Here is a 19,084-nt window from a genome sequence, read left to right as displayed (position 1 = left end):
GGGGAGGGGCACTCACTTTGATGATCCGGTCGCCTTCTTTGACACCAGCTCTCATGGCTGCCCCTCCTGTAGGGAGACGACCTGGTCAGCAGAGCCCGGCCACCCTCCCCAGAGGTCACTGACCCTGCCCTGCGGTCCCTCCGACTTGTCTTCTCAGCCCCTTGTGTCAGGACCTCAAATGCCGGGGGTGCCTCTTGTCCTGCTCCAGTGACCAGACTTCCAGCGGCCAGACCACGGTGCTGGAGAGGCAGGCCGGGCTCCGGGGAGTGGGCGTGTGCTTTATTCGAATGTGTCTGGATGTCCCAGACCAGTAAGAGCTACTTCCTATGATCCAGTGGGAAGGATGGGTTTACCGTATCAACTGTACTGTTAGCATAATGATAGTTATTAACAGGAATATGGACAAAAGGATAAAAACGAGGTTTCCAAGCGTCCTTCTGAAGCCCTGAAGGGTTCAGGGGTATCCTGGGGTTCGTATCAATAAAGATGATCATGGTCACTCACTGTCAAAATTTGTTTTACGCTATTTAGTTCCACCCTTTAAAATGGGCCACATTAAGAGCTTCTGATTGAGACTCACTGAGACGCTGCCCCTTGGCCAGAGGCTGCGCTGGCTGTGACTGGTGTGTGGTTTTCCATGACTCAGTCCTGGTCTGATTTACATCCAGGAAGCATAAGAAACACGAAAGCTGAGGCCAGCTAACGAGCGGCGTAAAGACTGTTTTCGTGAATCTGCCCCAGATGATCATTCAATCTGTGAGCTGCACTCATCTGATCAAAACAAAACTCCCACAAAGCACACATAGATGTTTCTGGTCTAAAAAGAGATTCTACAGCGCTGACTGCGTCCCAGTTTGGCTTTTCAATACGGGACTCAAGACTACGCCCTCGTCTCCAGCGCGCTATTTACGGAAGAGGACTCGAAAGGAGCGTGAGATGCTCTACCCTGTGTCCGGAAACCAAAGGTGGGAAAGAAAGTAGGAAACACACGTGGTGATTTCTAGTAACTTAGCGATTCGGAAAAAAACCAGTCTCCAGAGCAAAGGAACCGGAGAAGCTCTCAAGCCTCAGTGAGCATGAGTCACTGGGGGATGTGTTCAAAGGCATGACCCCTGGCCCCCTGGTGGACAGTGATTCAGTAATTGTGGCCGTGGGCTCAGGACGAGGATGGCAGCCATCCTGGGGTCCGGGTGACTCTGATGTCGGCAGGGCACCAACCACACTCTGAGAAACTGAACTAGAGAAGCCTAAGGTCAGGGAAAGACCGTAACCACCACTTCATTACTCCCGAGAGGTCGACGCTGATGCCAGTGTAGGCTCTCCTTGTCTCCTGCCCCAAACGCACACATACGTGTGCAGAGACACCCGTGCACAGACACACACATGGACAGACACGCCCCTTGACTCAGGGCTCCCTGGCAAGCCACCCCTCCGCCCTTGTCTCTCTGGGTCCGACTGTGCTTGGGCCTCAGGGCAGGGACATGTAAGAGGGCTGAGCTGCACCCGAGGGACCCCCATGCTATTTGCGTGGGGCAGGCCGCAGAGGTGAAGGACGAGCATTTTGTCCCCACCAGCTCCGTCTCCCCTGTCCGGCAGCAGGGACAACACGGAAGCAGAGAACAGAAGTATCTCTTCAGAGCTCTGTCCTCGGACAGGAAAACAAGCCCCACAGACACAAGTTAACTCCCAAACATCTGAACTGCAATTATTTATATCCTCGTGTGATCTACAGACCTCATTTTGGTCATGAATTTGAAATTCTCTTTTTACTTTTCCCATAAACAAATCCCAACTATTTCCTCAAAATTACTTAAAGTCTATTTTTCTTCCCACTGTGCAATGTACTTAGTGTGAAATGCTAGCCTGCTCATAGGCACACCTTGTCTTACTGTACTTTGCAAGCAGTGGGTTTTACAAATGAAAGTTTTGCGGGAGGGGCGCCTGGGTGGCTCAGTCGGTTAAGCGTCCGACTTCGGCTCAGGTCGTGATCTCGCGGTCCGTGAGCTCGAGCCCCGCGTCGGGCTCCGTGCTGATGGCTCGGAGCCTGGAGCCCGCTTCGGATTCTGTGTCTCCCTCTCTCTGCCCCTCCCCCGCTCATGTTCTGTCTCTCTCTGTCTCAAAAATAAATAAAAACATTAAAAAAAAACTTAAACAAATGAAAGGTTTGCGGGAACCAGCATCGAGCAAGTCTTTCGGTGCCATTTTTCCAGCAGCGTTTGCTCACCTCCTGTCTCAGTGCCACATTTTGGTGATTCTCACAATATCTAAAACTTTTCTGTTATTATATTTTTGTATGGTGATCTGTGACGAGTGATCTTTTTTAGGTTGAAAAAACTTATTTACATTAATCTATATTTTTATTCTTGAGGGAAAGAGAGAGCGTGCGCGCGTGCGAGAGAGCGCGTGAGTGTGTGCGCGCCCAGGGGAGAGAGGCGGAGGGAGAGGGAGAGAGAGAATCCTAAGCAGGATCCAGGATCCATGCTCAGTGCAGAGCCCGATGCGGGGCTTGATCCCACAACCATGGGATCATGACCTGAGCCGAAATCAGGAGTCAGACGCTCAACCGACTGAGCCACCCAGGTGCGCCTGCGACGAGTGACGTTTGGTGTTACTGCTGTGATGGTGTGGGGGCCACCACGAGCGGTGCCCTGTAAGACGGTGAACTTGACAGATGCTCCGCCGACGGCCGTGCCCCGTCTCTCTCCCTTCCTCGGCCGCCCTGTTCCCTGAGACACGGCAGCAGTGACATTAGGCCGATCACTGACCCTACAACGGCGCTGAGTGTGCAGTGAAAGGCAGAGTCTCGCGCCCGTCGCTTGAAATCGGAAGCTGGCGGCGATTCGGCTCAGGGGGGAAGGCGCGTCCAAGGCCCAGACACACTGAACGCTTAGGCCTCCCGCACCCGACGCTTGGCCAAGTTGTGAACGCGAGGGAAGGTTCTCGAAGGAAACGAGGAGTGGTGTTCCCGGGAACACGCGGATGACGAGAAAGCTAAACGGCCTTACTGCCGATGCGGACAAAGTCCGAGTGGTCCGGACGGAGCATCGCACGCACCACGTCCCCGGTCCAGAGCCCGGTCCAGAGCAAGGCCCGCGCCGTCTTCGTTCTGCGGAGGCCGAGCGAGGGCGGGAGGCCGCACGGGCGCAGCGAGACGCTGGCTGAGGCCGGTCCTGAGGTCTCGGGAAAGAAGCCGCCCGCGCGACACAGAAGCGCAGGGAGAAGCATCCGGGGCCGATGCAGAAGCCGCGGCAAGTTCTCCGGAAGATCCAGCTGAGAGAATTCACCAGGGTGGCCACGCTCACCAACAGATCCTCAGTGTGGACCGAACAGTCTCATGTTGGGAGGGGACGCCGTCCAGGTCTCTCGCGGCCAGACGGGACAAGTCAGGGCCCGGTTCCCAAGCTTCGAAGGACGGGCCGACTCTTGTCAGGGGCTAACGCGGCTGGTGACTGTAAGCTGAAGCTCCTTGACCTTTCCCAAATTCTTGGGGCCCTTAAGAATCCCGCTAAACCTACTCTGTCTGTGCTCTAGAAATGGAACAACAAAGCCTAGAGGACAGTACATTTGTTTACAACATGGGTTACTGAATATCTTATGTCCCCCGTTGGGACCTGCTGTGCAGGAAAAAAAAAAAAAAAAAAAGATATCTTTCAAAATATTACTGCTCCAGGGAGCCTGGGTGGCTCAGTCAGTTAACCATCCAACTTCAGCTCAGGTCATGATCTCGCAGTCTGTGGGTTCGAGCCCTACGTTGGGCTCTGTGCTAACAGCTCAGAGCCTAGAGCCTGCTTCGGATTCTGTCTCCCTCTGTCTGCCCCTCCCCCACTCATGCTCTGTCTCTGTTTCTCAAAAATGAATAAATGTTAAACAAACAAACAAACAGGGGTGCTGGGTGGCTCGGTTGGTTAAGCGTTCGACTTCGGCTCAGGTCATGATCTCGCGGTCCGTGAGTTGGAGCCCCACATCAGGCCCTGTGGCTGACAGCTCAGAGCCTGGAGGCTGCTTTGGATTCTGGGTTTCCCTCTCTCTCTGCCCCTCCCCTGTGTGTGCATGTGGGCGCGCGCGCTCTCTCTCTCTCCCAAACATGAACATTAAAGAATTTAAAAAACAAACAAAATATTACTGCTCCTTGACCATGACCCGGGCACCCAAGAGCTCTGATGGACAACGAGACGAGTGTTGTTGTCGTGCCTGCTGATACAACACCCGTTCTGCAGCCCACGCGTCAAGGAATCATTTCGACTTTCGAGTCTCATTACTTGACAAATGCATTTTGTAGGGCTGTGGCTGCCATAGATAATGATTCTGCTGATGGATCTGGACAAAGCAAATTGAAAACCTTCTGGGAAGGATTCATCATTCTAGATGCCACTCGGCCCATTCACGGTTCACGGGAAGAGGTCAAAACATCAATATTCACAGGAACCGGAAGAGGCAGCCTTCACGGACTGCCTCGGAGGGTTCAAGACTTCCGCGCAGGCAGAAGTGCAGTGTGGCCTGAGGACGGGGCTGAGTGGCCGCAACCTCAGGATAAAACCTGAGCGGACGAGGAGGTGCTTGCTGGGGAGGAGCGGGGCGAGTGGTCTCCTGAGATGGAATCCACTCCTGGTGAGAATGCCGTGAAGACTGTTGAAACGACAATAAAGGACTGAGACTATCCCATCAGCGCGGTTGCTAAAGGAGCAGCAGGGGTGGAGAGGAGGGACTCCAATTTTGAAAGTTGTGCTGTGAGCAAAATGCTCCCCAACAGCAGCGCCCGTGACAGAGAGACATTCCTAAAAGGAAGAGTCGCTTGATGTGGCAAACGTCATCGTCTTATCTCAGGAAATCGCCACAGCCGCCCCCGGCCCCAAAACATCGAGGCAGACCCTCCGGCAGAGACTGTGACTCGCTCATTAGCAGGAACACCCCACAACAAGGTGTTTTTAACGAAGGCGCGTGTGTTGTTTTCTCAGACGTGACGCCACCGCACTCTGAGACCACAGGACGGTGAGAGTGCGACTTTCACGCGCACGGAGACACCAAATCGTCGCTCTGAGCCGCTTTACTGCGACGCCTGCTTCTGTGGCGGTCAGGGGCCGAGCCCGTACCTGTCAAGCCTTAGACTCTCCACGTCACCCGCGCCACCCCCGCGGCCACACTGAAGTTCACCCCCCTAGGGACACTGGTTTACACGAGTCCCCGCTCCCACGTCCTTCCCGCTTGTCAGCTCCGGCCGGGGTCGCTTACCAGCACGGCTCTAGCTCCTGGCGGGCGACACGGCTTCCAGGTACTGGCGGCTCTTCCAGTCGCAACTGGCGGCTCGACCGACCCGCCTACGTGCCCTCCCGCTCTGCTCCCTTCCCATCCTGCCAGCCGTCTTTCATTCCCACCTTTGCGACTGCTCCCGAAATCCTACTGCTTCTCAGGGAGGCTTGGACCACAAACCGCCCGAACACCGTTCGTTCCCAGCACCGTCTCCTCCCAGACCGCCCGGCACACGTCATTTCTCTGGCCCTTTACTATTTAACGTCGGCCGCCCCGGCACCCGCACCTGCCCGGGCCGGCACGCTGTCCCAAACTGTAGGGTGCTGCAGGTGGCACACCGACCCCACACGGCACCTTCTGACCCGGTAAGAGGGCCTCCCTTGGGTGGCAACCTGGCATCTGCCCGACAGCCTGAGGGCCACCCTGCCGTTCTTACCCTTCCCAACGGGGAAGCGGGCACGCGACGTGACCCCTACGAGTTCTGTCTGGCGCACGGCACTGCCGAGACGGCCCCGGACGGCCCTGGGGACCAGTTCGTAGTAATTCACACACGCCCAGCACTCCCCACACCTCCAGGGAGCGCCCACGCCCGTCCTCTAATCACGCAGCAGGTCACGCACACGGTTGCTACCCACACGGTGTCCCCGTCCCCCGTGGGCAGCGGGACGCGGCACTCACCGGGCCGCACGGACTGCACCAGGACGATACGATCCCCACTGACGGTGAAGCCGAAGCCATGCTGGTCCTTTTGGATGATGACACAGCGCTGAACAAGACCTGACGAGGGTGACAGACAGAGAAGGATCATCAGGAGCCACCACCGACCGGGAAAGCCCCAGGTCGTCCTCCCGCAGAAAGCCTTTCCAGACTAACCGGCTCCCCAGCCTTTTCCTGAGCAAACCTAGGGCGATGACATGACTGCCTCCGGAGCAAAGAACACCTGGAAGCTACCTTGCGCCCCGTGTAAGAAGTCACCCTTTTCCAGTCACTGAGGCGTCTGTCTCTTTGGGTCTGTCGGGTGAGGCTGTCCAAAGAGGGTCGGGACAGGGAAGCAGCCCTGTGATGAAGCCCAAGTGAGGGGTCTGCTGGGAAGTCCCGCCTGGCGAGGGCGGCGGGGGGGCGGCTCGTGGGGGGCGACCCGGAGCGGGCCCCTCGCCAGACCCGGGGAAGGGTGCAGGGAAGGAGAAAACCCATTCTTCTCGCACACACGTCTGCCCCCAGAATGTGGAGAAAAAGAAAGACAGCCACGGCTGCCGGGTGCCCCCGTCCCTGCGGGTGTGCAGCGGACCCCACACCCCGCACCCCAGACATCGCGCCCCGGATCCGCGGACTGCACACCACACTGGATGCCGCACTCCGGGCACCGAGCCCGCGTGCTGACCCGGGCTCCGTCCCACGACGGCCAGCGCGGGAACCCTGGAGTTAAACCCAACTGGTTTCGGGCCTGCCTCTGGCCCCTCCGAGCCTATGCACTTGGCAAGTGTCTGAAGCCCTCCGTGCCTCGGCCCCCCGCTCTCTGAGCGGGGACAACATCCCCCTTCCGTGGCTGGCGTACGGACAGAGGAGACAAGTCGTATAAACCGAGAACTGCCGAGCCCAACGCACCCCAGGAGCGCGACGGGAAGGCTGCTCTGCCCCCGGGGAAGGCACCCCTTCTGTGTCTGCGTGTTAGCGCCCCAAGGTTACCTGCTGTGTCAGAGGCGTCAGAGGCGTCCGAGGGCTGGCGGAGGTGGGAAGAAGGCCTGCGTCCGGGCGCCGGGTCTCCCAAAGACAGGCTACTTAACCTGCAGGGCAAGGAGAGCAGCGGTGAGCCGGGCGGGGAGGGACCAGCCTGCAGCTCTGTTAGAAGGGGCCCGAGTCTTGGGTGAAGGAAGAGAGGCCACCCCTCTCAGCCTGTAACCGGCTTAATCTGGTGGGAGATCAGCCGTGTCTACACCACTATGTGAGGAGGCAACACCACCTATGTGAGATCCGGGGCCGCAGGGCAAGCACGGTCTCCCTGATACCCAGCAAGGCGCGAAGGGCAAGAGCCCTTCCTGGAGGCGGGAGACAAAGAAGGAGTGGCGGGAGCAGACCGCGCACAGACACACACGCTTGGTGGCTCTTACCAGGCGGCAATGGGGCTGACGGAACAGAACGAAGCAGCAGGGAGATGGATGCAAGGAAAAGACAGGAGAAAACAAAAGCTGGTTAGTGTCAGGAGGCGACTGGCAAAGGACAGGGAGACCGCAGGGCGAGACGGCGGGGCATCAGAACCAGCCGGCAGAGGACGGCGGCGGGTGCAGCAGAGAGCCTCCCCGCCTCGGGCTTTGTCTCGTCCCCTCTAGACGGGCACCTCCAGGCGGGGAACTGGGACTAACCTGGGCGGGATAGCATACGCTTCTCTGGAAGGGAGGGCGAGAGCAATGGCCAAGCCTCTGAAAACGCCCCTTTTCCTGGAGTCTGGCCCGTCCGGTGGTAGAAATCCGGCCCACGATGAGGCCCTACCTGCAGCCAGCCCGGGGCGCCCCGCTCGGCAAAGGTTAAGTGAGACCCTAACACCTCAAGGTATCGAGGTCACCAAACCAGATCTTCCCTTCAACAGCAGTAGGACAAGTTCAATGGCTGCCACGCCTCTCCGTTCAGGAGAGTGTGCCTGCTGCCCCTCTGAGGGGGTCTCCCGCGTGTCTACAGCAAGTGACCAGGCAGAAGGTCATTAGCGGAGGCGCTGTGCGCAGTGGCAGGACATGCCCTTGGTGTAAATGTTCACGTGGTGGCTGGTTGAGTAAACCACAGTGTGACGGTGACAGTATGATGGCAGGGTGCTCAGCTGCGTGTGACGGGAAGGCCCTTAACGGAAAGGAATGGCCTCCAGGATGTGTTGAGTGAAAACAGCAAGGCGCAGAATTACGAGCACAGGGAAAAGTGGGTAAAAGAGCGGGGGGGAAGTATTTCTTCGTGTGCGTTTACATGCTCGCTCACGTACGCACAAAGGATCTAAGACACCTCTGGGAGGGTACAAAAGAAACACACACTCTGGCTGCCTCTGAGGAAGGAGACTGCGTGTTTGGGGCACAGGGCTGGTGCTAGAAACTCATATTCTCGATTGCAGCCTTTAGGTTCTGGATCCCGCGAAGGAGCCAGCTCTTCAAGTGATATATATGACACGATAAAATAACTTTCAAAGTTAAAAGACGGGGGCGGGGGGGTCTTCTTCTCCCCTCATCCTGGCGCCCCTCCTCCCTGGACAGGTGAGATTGCTTTTTCCTGGCTGATCTTTGGATCAGAGAGAGGAGGACGCCAAGGGAGAGGAGAGCGTGGGGCCCAGGAGAGCGTGACGTGGGAATGGAGGACGAGAAACAAGGAAGAACAAAACAAGACATAAACCAGACAAGACACGGGAGACGGCTGGTTCAAGAAAAGCCTCAATCGCACCGAGAAGGGCCGCGGAGTGGAAACTGCCCACAGTGCACTAGTCATCTTGCTGACATGCAAATCCGCCCGTGTCATTTTGTTGCCGGGAACCTCCCAGAGCTTCCGTGTGGTGCGCGGGGCGGGGGGGAAGGCTGTGCTGCCCGAGCTGGGCCGTGGCCGCGGCCGAGCGGGACGTACTGCCGGGTCCCCCCACGGCCCCCGGGGCCCACCGCCCAGGCGGGACTCGGCAGGCGCGCCACCTTATTCTCCGTCTCTGCTCTTTGCCACCGGCCCTTCACCTGCTCTGGTTTCTGGCCCCTGCCTTTGCCCGTACCGCGCCTGCTCCCCAGATGTCCCTCCCGCCGCAAGGCTCGTGACCGCATCCGTGAGCCAGACGAGAGCGTGCGCTGCCGGCAGCTCCGGCTTCTGGCTGTCTTCAAATCACCCGCCTCCAATCTCTGCCCACCCCCACCCCTCCACCCACGCCGGGCACCCAGCTTAGCTCAGCACTCCGTAAGTGGTCTAGAATCCACGGACGATGACCACACTTGCTGCGGTCATCATTCTGCAACGTATGTATGTCACGCTGTCCCCCTGGAACGTGCACAGTGCCGTGTGGCAATGAGATCTCAGGGCAACTGAGAGAGTGCCCTAGAGCCCAGACCCGTGCTACCCGACGTAACAGCTACAGGCGTCTATTTGAATTCACATCTGAAATGGAATGGAAGTTTCTCAGCTGGCCCAGCCACATTTCCATTGCTTCCTAGCTAGCTACGGTGGTGATCACGCTCACTGGACCCGACAGCACGAGGCATTTCCATCGCCGCGGAAAGCTCTCCTGGACGGCACGGCGCTGCTCCGGGCACCGTGCGAGGCGCTGGGTACAGACGGAGGAGGAGCACACACGCGGGGGCGACAGCTCCGTGCTGGCCCCCCTCAGAGACGGGTCCTCAGGACGGACCTTAACTTGAAGGTCTTTTATTCCAGCCGCTCATCTGCTGTCTGCAGTCAGATCCGCACACCCCACCCCTGGGCTACCGAGGACGGGCCTGAACCCCTCCTCCTCGCCACCTCGGGGGAAAGCCCGTTTTCTGCTGGGACGGCCGGGGCCTCCTCCTGGCCTCGTGCAGTCTGGCCCACGCCTGTATGGAAGCCTGGCAGGGACGGGAACTCGAACCTGGTTTGCTTTGCGCTCGAGCTGGGCCGTGCGCTGTCGTGCGTCACGAAAGGCACGTGGAGCGGCGGCCCGTGGACCTGGCGGCGGAGGACGTCAGGGGCGTGGACGAGAATCACTTCAGCAACAAATGCGAACGGCCTTTTCTCTTTGAGAGCTTCGAGGAGGAAAAACTACCCCGGAACTGGACAGGAAGACACATTGGCAGATCAGGTGGGCGGAAACAACGCGCGGGCTGCTGGGTCGGCGGGGGCTTGAGCCCGAGCAGAGAGTTTGGAGGGAGCCCTCGGGAAGGTTAAAATCCGAGAGACAAGGGAAGAGGGAGAAGTAAAGAGCGTAGTCGGCCGTCAGAAAAGGAGAAGGGATTTTTAATGGCAGGGCTCCCCTCTCCTTCATGCCGTTCCCACCAAGTCTGGCAGCAGAGATCAGATCCGAATCGGCCTAAACCTGAAGGGAGAAGGCCTGGGAGAGTGCAGAGCCCCCCTCCGCCCCCCCGAACACGTGGCTCGCTAAACGGCAGCCACGAGACAGGAGGTCTGGCCCAGCTTCCCAGTAGGGCCCCACCACTGAGCCCCCTGCCCAGTGCAGCCGACGTTTCCAGACCCGCTCCCTGCTTCCCGCCCCCACTGACCGTGTGGCTTCTAGCCTTGGGTCTGGGTGACTGGAAAAGCCCAGATTCACTGCGTGGACCGGCCTTCCCCGGCACGGCCCGCCCTGGGCCCCGGATCGGGACCCGCGATTCCCTCCTCACGCCTGACAACCAGACGCGTGCGAGGCCGCCTGGCGCCGAAGGGCCTTCCACCGAGGGGACCCAAACACCGTGGCCCCGTGACGGCACCGCCCTCTGCCCCTGCTCCTCGAGGCTCTGGTCAAGGGGCACGGACCCCACCGTGCTCTCCCTGGCCACGGCAGCCTGCGTATCTTTTACGCCAAGATTGTATTCTGAAACATTTCAAACGTGCGTTGAGGTTGAGGGGAGCAGCACGATGAGTGCCTGTAGGCCTCCATCTAGACTCCCCAGTCAACATTCGTCACGCTTGCTTTATTTTCCCAAAGTTACACACTTTTTCCCTATTTCAAAGTTGCAGACAGCGTGACACTTGATCCCGAAGTACGTCAGCATGACCCCCCAAGACCTTCGACTTCTCCTGGACAACCACAGTGACCTCAGCACCCAAGGAGCTCACCGTCGATACGACAGAATTACCTCACATGTAGTCCGCGCTCAAACCCAACTGTCGTATGGCTCTTCCGCATGGCTGCTTTCCCACGGCCTGCGACCGGGGTCCAGCCGCAGTTTGCATTTACTCAATCTCCTCGGGATTCGTCTGCTCCAGAACGCCTACCCACCCCGGTCCCTCTGAACCCTGAGGTGTAAGAGCTCAGGCCAGTCGTCTTATCGATCGGCCTGCAGAGGACTCGGCTGTCTCATGATTAGATTCAGATTAAGCCTCTTAAAAGAGTATCATGTAAGTGGTTACGCCAGGTTTGGTTACTTGGGTCAGGTGCGCTCCGGGGAGTCGGCAGTGGTAAAAACATGTTTCCCACTTGAATCGGCGGGCAAGCTGGGGTGATACCTGAGCCAGAGGACCACCCTTTTCTCCAACAGCCCCTCCCCAGCGGCCTCACCCTCCACGGGGGCTCCTTGCTTGGACCGCATGCTGCACTGTAGCCGTAGAAAGGCCATCTACTGATTCCGCCACTCCTACATCCACTAGCGGGCAGTCTCCTGTAAAGGAGGCAGTCTTTCCTTTCCTGGACCGGCGCCACGAACTCATGAATTTCTTCCTTAATGCAATGCATTATAGTCCATTATCATCGCTTTTTTTTAATGTTCTTTTTTTTAAGTTTATTTTTTTTTCTGGGAACCTCTATGCCCAACGTGGGGCTTGAACTCATGACCCCAAGATCAAGAGTCACGTGCTCACTGACTGAGCCAGCCGGGCGCCCCTTTCATCATCACTTTTTGGAAACTCTCGGAGCTGTCCCCATCTGGCTGGGGGGAGACCTTGTTCCTTTACAGTGTCACCGTCTGTCTGAGCACATCCTTGCCTTCTGGCACAAGATCTTCCCGGCTCACTGCCTACCTTCCCCGAGCCAGGCCTAGGATCAAACACTCCTGTAAGGACCCCTGGTTCCTTTCAGTGGGAGTCATACTTAGAGACAGGATCAGTGGGGGCCAGGGCAGCGAGTATTTATGCAGAAAGCGTGAGTCCACACTGACATCTCCGGTTTGACTCTGACACTAGCGGGTCCTTCCTCTCCCGGAGTGAGAACCGGTTCCCACGTGAGAGCGTTGCTGGGGTGAACGCACCAACATGTCTATTCAGTCAGTCCGGGGTGTCCCTGCAGCTCTGTCCCCACATCGCGTTGCATCAGAGGAGCACAGTCAGGACCGTGCGCGGAAGCTGCTTTCTGATGTTATCGGCCTGAAATGCATCCAGGCCTCTTTTCGTACTTGTACTTAACTTGGGGGGTTTCCTTTCCTCAGTATTTATCTAACTTTACGTTTTGAACCTGTTCAGCACGTACATGGTCGAGAACGCAAGATGCCACCTTACAAAAGGTCCCTCCAGAGCCGCCCCTGCCGCGTCCTGCCCCTGCAGGGAAGCTTTCCCACCGGTCTCTGGCTTCCTCTCTGGGCCTCGTCTTGGGAAGCTAAGGAAATGCACACTGCTCCGTCCCGGTCCGCAGAGACCTTCCACGTCCCTCCCCTTCTCTCTGCCCTGCCGGCCACACCCTGATGCCGAGGCGCCCTCGGCCCTCCCTCCGACACTACTCCCGTCATCTGGTGTCAGTCCTGGCCGGGCTTTCCGGAATGCTCCCCCGACCCTGGCGGTCTGCCCCCCTCCACCTGCAGCAGCACCAGGCGCAGAAGAGGCGCTCTGCAAATCCACGCCGAAACCGTCCCCCCGCCCCCCGTGCACAATGAAGCGCGGACACGCGTGGAGACTGTCCCGACAACAAAATCCGAAACTGCCCATTTACCCCTCCTGTTGGCCTATGGGTGTGTATATTTTTAAAAATTAGTTAAAATTTGAAAATCAGACCCTTTCATACTAAGAAACCACAGGTTTCTGGTTTCTGGCACCACCGTGCTTCTAAGCCCCACAAGGGGACAACGGCTGCCGACAGGGCCTGTTCGCGTCATCCTCGTTCTGTCCTGCCGGCAGCCTGCAGCTAGGGAGCAGCCTAGGATGTCCCCGTGACGCTAGTTACGAAGTCCTTCCTACCTTCCACGCGGTGTGCGGAACACCTGCCGTATGCTGTCTATTTAACCTTCCCCGGAGCCAGGTGAGGTAGGCAGCACACCCCCATTTTCAGAGTGAGCAGCGGGGTTAAGCGGAGTTGAGATACGATCTGGCTTCAAGGTCCGGGCCCCTGAATGAACTTATCTGACCTGTGGCCACGTATGAGGATCCAACTAACTGGTCTCTATTGGGCCTTTCTTGGTATTTTCTTTTTTGCATACACACAATACATGTACCTCACATGTGCACACGCACACACAATACACGTGATGTACTCTAGACTCACAAGGTACGCAGAACACATACGCTATGTATATCTAGAGAGATAACAAATACGATCAACAGAGATTAAAAAGTACACCCTACGTAAGCTGACGTAGGTCTCTGGTGTCTGGGCAAAGTCATACTCCTGAGCCCCTCCCCAAAGCCAGGAGCGGCAGTGAACCAGGAAAGAGCTACCTTGCCAGGACCTTCGTTCTAGATAAAGTGCACATTCGCTGAACCCTGACCTGGTCTTACTGGTCTGGTTTCCCTTATCTACCAGGGTGGAGGAGCTCTAAGTAGCCTCCTGGCACCCTTTTCAAGGATTCTGCATCTGGGCGGAAGTCTCCCCACGGTCTGAGGCAGACACTCCAGCCTGCACATCCCTGCAGTGAAGGGAAGAGACACTGTTGCCCCTAAGAGCTCATACGCTTGAGAACACTTAGAAAAAAAAGAGGCACAGATCAAACGAAAGCAGTCTCCGTCAGAAAGAACCAGAGTGCAGAGTCAACACTTCAAAGGGTGCTGCCGAGAAGGAATGGGCTTGGAAATTCAGGAGCCAATTCCAGTTCTGTTGGAATCCACGGGGCCCTCGGCCACCACCCACTTCTGCACGTGGGTCTCTTCTCAATTCAAGCAGGGGGCAGCGGGGGGTGGGGAGCGGAAGCCCCTGGCAGAGCGGCCAGAGAGGCTCCCACCCCCGAGGTCACGCACTGGCTGCAGAGCGGCGTGGGAACCCCTCACGCTCCCACCCGGGGACCCAACGTGGCAGCTCGGTGGCGGGGAACACGCGTCCTTTCTCGAGCAGCCCCTTCCCTTTGCGCCAGCACCGATTTCCCGGGGTGGACCGGAGCCCCCGGGACAAGGCCGCTCCGACAGGTCTGCTGAAGGAACGTGCACGGCCCTCCCTTCAGAGCTGCTCCCTTCTGAGCTGAGGCTCAGAGAGGCACTCCGTTAGGTTCCCCACGGCGTGGAGTCCCGTGCAAATCTTTTCAAGGTCCACACTAGGTGACCGACGCTCAATGTGCCAGAGGTGAGGCACACCGATGAGAAAGAGTGGGTGACTAAGAAACGGAGAAGTGAAGATGCCCCCGGCTGTCCCGGTCGCCTCCACGCAGGGCTTTGAGGGCGGCGGGCATCGGGGTGGACAGGTGCACGGAGGGGGTCGGGGGGTGGCGAGAACCGGCGTGCGGGGCTCAACAATCCATGTTTATCACACAGCCAATGCTATGGTCTGGAAAGCACTGTTTTGGGGTGAAATACAGGCTCGGGCTTGGGCTCAGCCTTCTCCTGGCTGGCACCCCACCTCTCCGAGCCCCGGTTTCTCAGCAATGAATGTGGAAAATACCATTTCCTCCAAGGGTGGCTGGGAGCACATCACCCTCACAGAAACCTCAAAGCCAACATGTCCAAACTGAAATCAGCCTCCTAGCGTGGGCCCTGCTCCTAAGCAGAGGTCTCCTCCCGAGGTAACCGTGCCATGCGGTCACTCACGTGGGAGCCCGAGTTACCTCTGACACCCCTGCAAATCTAATCACCGCCACACCCTACTGCCATTACCCACCACTGTTTCTGGACCCACCTGCTCTGTCCCTCCTTGCCCCTCTCCTAGCACAGTCGGCCGTTCCCCTCCCTAGATCCCATCCATTCTCTACTTGAGAACTTTCCAGCAATCTCTTAAAAAGACAAAGTGGAACGTTACCCTGTAGCAGATTCCGACCGTCCTCATCCTCGTATAAAGGTTCAAATCCTTCCCCAGCCCAGCAGGTGCTCTGGGTGGGGGGGTCCTCGTGCCCCCACTGGCCTCAACCCCAGGAGCCTCCCCGTCCATGAAGGCCAACACACGCTCCAGGGTTCAGGCCAACACACGCTCCAGGGTTCAGGCCAACACACGCTCCAGGGTTCAGGACAAACACCTCTTCCTCCGGGAGGCCTTCCTGGACACCCCACTACGCGGGCCTCCCCCGAAATCTTCCCTGTGGTGCTCAGTGCCGACTGGTCATTTCGTGCTTTCTCGGACTGCTTCACGTCTACTCTCCCCCTTTGCTGATAAAGCTTCATTGTGTCCTGTTGGCCGGAGCACGCAGTCGATATACAATAATTATGACTTGAGGGGTGCCGGGTGGCTCCTGTCGGTTCGACTCTTGATTTCGGCTCAGAGCACGATCTCGCGGTTTGTGAGGTCGAGTCCCACTTTGGGTTCTGTGCTGACGGCACCGAGCCTGCTTTGGATTCTGTCTCTCTGCCCCTCCCCCACTCGCGCATGTGCTCCTCTCTCTCAAAAGAAATAAACGTTAAAAAAAAAAGTATGAGCTGAAAGATAACATCAGACCATATGTGCCAGAGAACTTTGCAGACATGAAAATATTGTAAGCACACACTTAGCGTCGATAGAGCCTGAAGGACTGCCACAGTGCACGTAAGTTAGGATTACATTCACGGCTTCGTGGTTTTAACAAAGGCAGGAAGGTGTTAGCCTCTGCATGGACTTACACGGCGAGTGCCATCGACCTGCAGAACCATGTAAGCTCCTACAGTCTTCAGTTTCCCGGACTTCTAGAATTCCATTCTGCACACAAAGCACTAGACAAGAAAATGCACGTTAAAGCGTGTTGTGGCTACAAACTGGGCTGGGGAGAGAGGGGGCCAAAGAAAGAGGAAGGAACCAGAGAGGAGGCCAACTTCACCAGGGCCCGGGAGCGAGGGCAGAAAGCTCTGCTGTGCAAAGACAGGAGGGAGGAGCGGGCACAGGCGGCAGGGGGACACGGCAGCTCTGAGGCCGTCGGTGCAACACGCGGGGGGACGGAGGGTCAGACAGGACTGAGCCGAGAAGATGGGTCCCCACCCGGGCTCTGCCGCTTCCCAGCCGGTGGATCTAGGAAACCCTCGGGTTCTCCACCGCGACAACGTGGACAGTTCACCTGCCGGCTCTCCCTGCCTCACGGGGCGGCTCGGAGTTACGTGGCAAGGTGCGTCAGAGGCTTGGAGACACGGAAGCAACATCAGAGCAGGAGGAGAGCTTGGGGCGGGCTGTGGATTTCATTCCCTGTAGAGGCTGAAGGCTCCCTGGGAGTCACGGGAGCAGATCAGGGCACGAAAAGGATAGGTCTGACTGTGGTGGCCAGAGTGGACTGGAAGGGGAGAGGCTGGAGGCGCAGAGAGCAGGTAGGGCAGGGGTCACATGCACCTGAGTGCCAGCACTGCATGGAATGAACCAGAGCAGCCGGGAGAGGGGCTGCAGGACCGTCTTGTGTCGTCCACAGGGGAGCCGCCCGGGCCACAGGCACCAGAAATGTGCTAGCTCGAAGTGAGAGGGTCAGTGTAAAACACACACACGGGTTCAAAGACTCAGTACAAAAGAGGAATGCAAAATACCAACACTTTCAACACTGATCACAGGCAGAAATACCAGTATTTTGAGTAGATTCAGTTAAATGAAATATATCACTGAATTCCTTTTACCTGTTTCTCCCCTTAAAAAAAATGTTTACTTATTTTGAGAGAGAAACAGAGCATGAGGGGGGAGGGGCAGAAGAGGGAGACACAGAATCCGAAGCAGGCTCCGGGCTCCGAGCTGTCAGCACAGAGCCTGATTACAGGGCTCGAACCCACGAACCGTGAGATCATGACCTGAGCCGAAGTTGGAGGCCTAACCGACTGAGCCACCCAGACGCCCCCCCACCGTTTTTCTTTTTTTAATGTTTTATTTATTTTTGAGTGTGAGAGTGTGAGTGGGGGAGAGACAGAGGGAGAGGGGGACAGAAGATCTGACGTGGGCTCCGCACTGACAGCAGAGAGCCCGACGCGGGGCTCACTTGCGACCTGTTAGGTCATGACCTGGGCCAAGGTGGGATGCTCAACCAACTGAGCCACCCAGGCCAGGTGCCCCTCCTTACTTTTTTTTTTTTTTTTCATTTTTAAATGTTTTATTTAATTTTTGAGAGCAAACACACACATGCGAGGGAGGGGCAGAGGGGAGGGGGACAGAGGATCTGAAGTGGGCTCCGTGCCGAGGGCAGGGAGCCTGATGCAGGGCTCAAACTCATGAACCGTGAGACCATGGCCCAAGCTGAAGCTGGATTCTCAACTCACTGAGCCACCCAGGCGCCCTTTTTTTTCATTTTTAAAAGATCCTACTTTTAAATCATCTCTAGGCCCAACACGGGGCTCGAACTCACTCCTAGGTCAAGTCCCACACTCTATCAACCACACCAGCCGGGTGCCCCCTCCTTCCTACTTTTAACGGGACTGCTAGACAATTTCCGGTGGCACGTGTGTCTTGCGTTCTGGTTTGCTAGACGAGGCTGCCCTGGCCTCCCTGGGCCACAGCTGTCCCAGATGCAGCCTTCTCTCCCGTGGTGGGGCCTCCAGCCTCTCGGACCGGGAGAAGCAACCAGAAGCCTGCCCAGAGCCGCCACCCAGTGACCAGCACGGACTGCTGCCAAGCACTGCCCCGTGGGTGCGGACCCCTCTCCCGTGTTGCTCACTGGACTGTGACTGCCAGAAGGGCTCCTCTCAGTGTCCCCGGCGAGGAAGTGGGGGGGCTCGGGGGGCGGCCGTCTCTAGCGCTTAGCAGAGAACAAGTCGACTGGCGGTGTACCTTCTCTTCACTCGGGACCTGGCACCGACACCCCCTCCCCCCCCCCCCGCCCCCCACCGCCCCCCTGCTCAGCGCAGGGGCAGACTCACATCCGATTCACCTATCTGTCTGTCACACACGCCTCAGGAAAAGCCGGACGTCTGGGCCGGGCCAGGAAGTCAAACCAGTATGGGGGGCGGGCAGGGTGGTCCAGCAGGGGGGGCGGATGGAGTACATCCCCATCCTGGCTCCGACCACTGGTGGGGCTCAGAGGAAATTCTTTCCTTTCCATGAACCTCAGTTTCCTCATCTTCGGAACCGGAAAACCAGCCACCCCCCGCCCCCCCCGCCCCGGCTGCTGTAAGAACCAGGACGTAAGCAAAGCGTCTGGCATAACGCCTGGCACACAGCCTTGCTCGGAAACTGGCTGCCACTGCTGCCGCGAACCCCTAAGTCCGCCAGAACGAGGCGGCTGCTCCAGGCGATCGCGGCCTGGCTCGCAGCACAGAAGCGAACTCGGAGTTATCCGGTGTGGGCGCAGCCGCCTCTGGGCCTCCTTGGGGCGGACGCCCTGCTGCGCACTGTGAGGTCTGGTCCACGCTCCTGTGCTTCTGTCCACGTGTCACCTCCGACGAGACGGACACCGTGTGCGGACGGCCGGGGGAGGCGGGGAGGCCGGAGCCGCCGTCCACTAGTGCGGGAGGACAGACACCGTAAGCGCGGCGTCTCCGGAGGCCCGGCCGGGGCGTGCGGCCCGCGGGAGGACAGTCGTGGAGGCGGCCGCGGGGAGGGGGCGGGACGGACAGTCTAGACATCTGGGTTCTAGACCAACTCTGCCCCTGTCTTTCCGGATGCCCTCGAGAGAGGAGAAAATTACACGGAATAAGCGTCTAATGCGTCGCAGGCGTCCGTGTAATCCTCACAACAACCTGGTGAGGCAGACGTGGTTATTTTCCTTAACAGGTGAGGAAAGCGAGATTCAGAGAAGTTCAGCGAGTCACTCAAGGGCACGCAGCCAGCCAACGGTAGAGCCGAGACGTGAACTCCAGCCTGCTGACGCGGAGTCGGGTCTTCCCTCCGGACGCCACGGCTTCCTCGGCCCTGCGCCGCAGAGCCTGGGCCCGATCTCCCTCCCTCCGGCTCTCATCGGGCGCCGGGCTCTGCCCTCACAGGGGGTCT

General features: G+C 58.0%; 1 protein-coding gene across 9 annotated transcripts in view; it reads right to left on the bottom strand.

Annotated features, from left to right (window-relative positions):
- ARHGEF11 (Rho guanine nucleotide exchange factor 11) overlaps positions 1-19,084 on the bottom strand; it is an 88,323-nt gene that overhangs the window by 35,744 nt on the left and 33,495 nt on the right. For 8 of the 9 annotated variants that reach the window (XM_078440721.2, XM_078440729.2, XM_078440723.2 and 5 more), the window contains exons 2-5: positions 7,356-7,370; positions 6,934-7,031; positions 5,926-6,024; positions 17-66 (exon numbers count right to left, since the gene is read on the bottom strand). In XM_078440721.2, coding sequence (XP_078296847.1) covers positions 17-66; positions 5,926-6,024; positions 6,934-7,031; positions 7,356-7,370 — 262 coding nt within the window. The remainder of the gene's footprint in view (positions 1-16; positions 67-5,925; positions 6,025-6,933; positions 7,032-7,355; positions 7,371-19,084) is intronic. The other variant, XM_078440725.2, reaches the window with a different exon arrangement.

The sequence above is a fragment of the Panthera onca genome, chromosome F1, assembly GCF_046562875.1.
Source record: "Panthera onca isolate mPanOnc1 chromosome F1, mPanOnc1 haplotype 2, whole genome shotgun sequence".
NCBI classification, from domain to species: domain Eukaryota; kingdom Metazoa; phylum Chordata; class Mammalia; order Carnivora; family Felidae; genus Panthera; species Panthera onca.
This window is presented reverse-complemented; position numbering and strand designations above follow the sequence as displayed.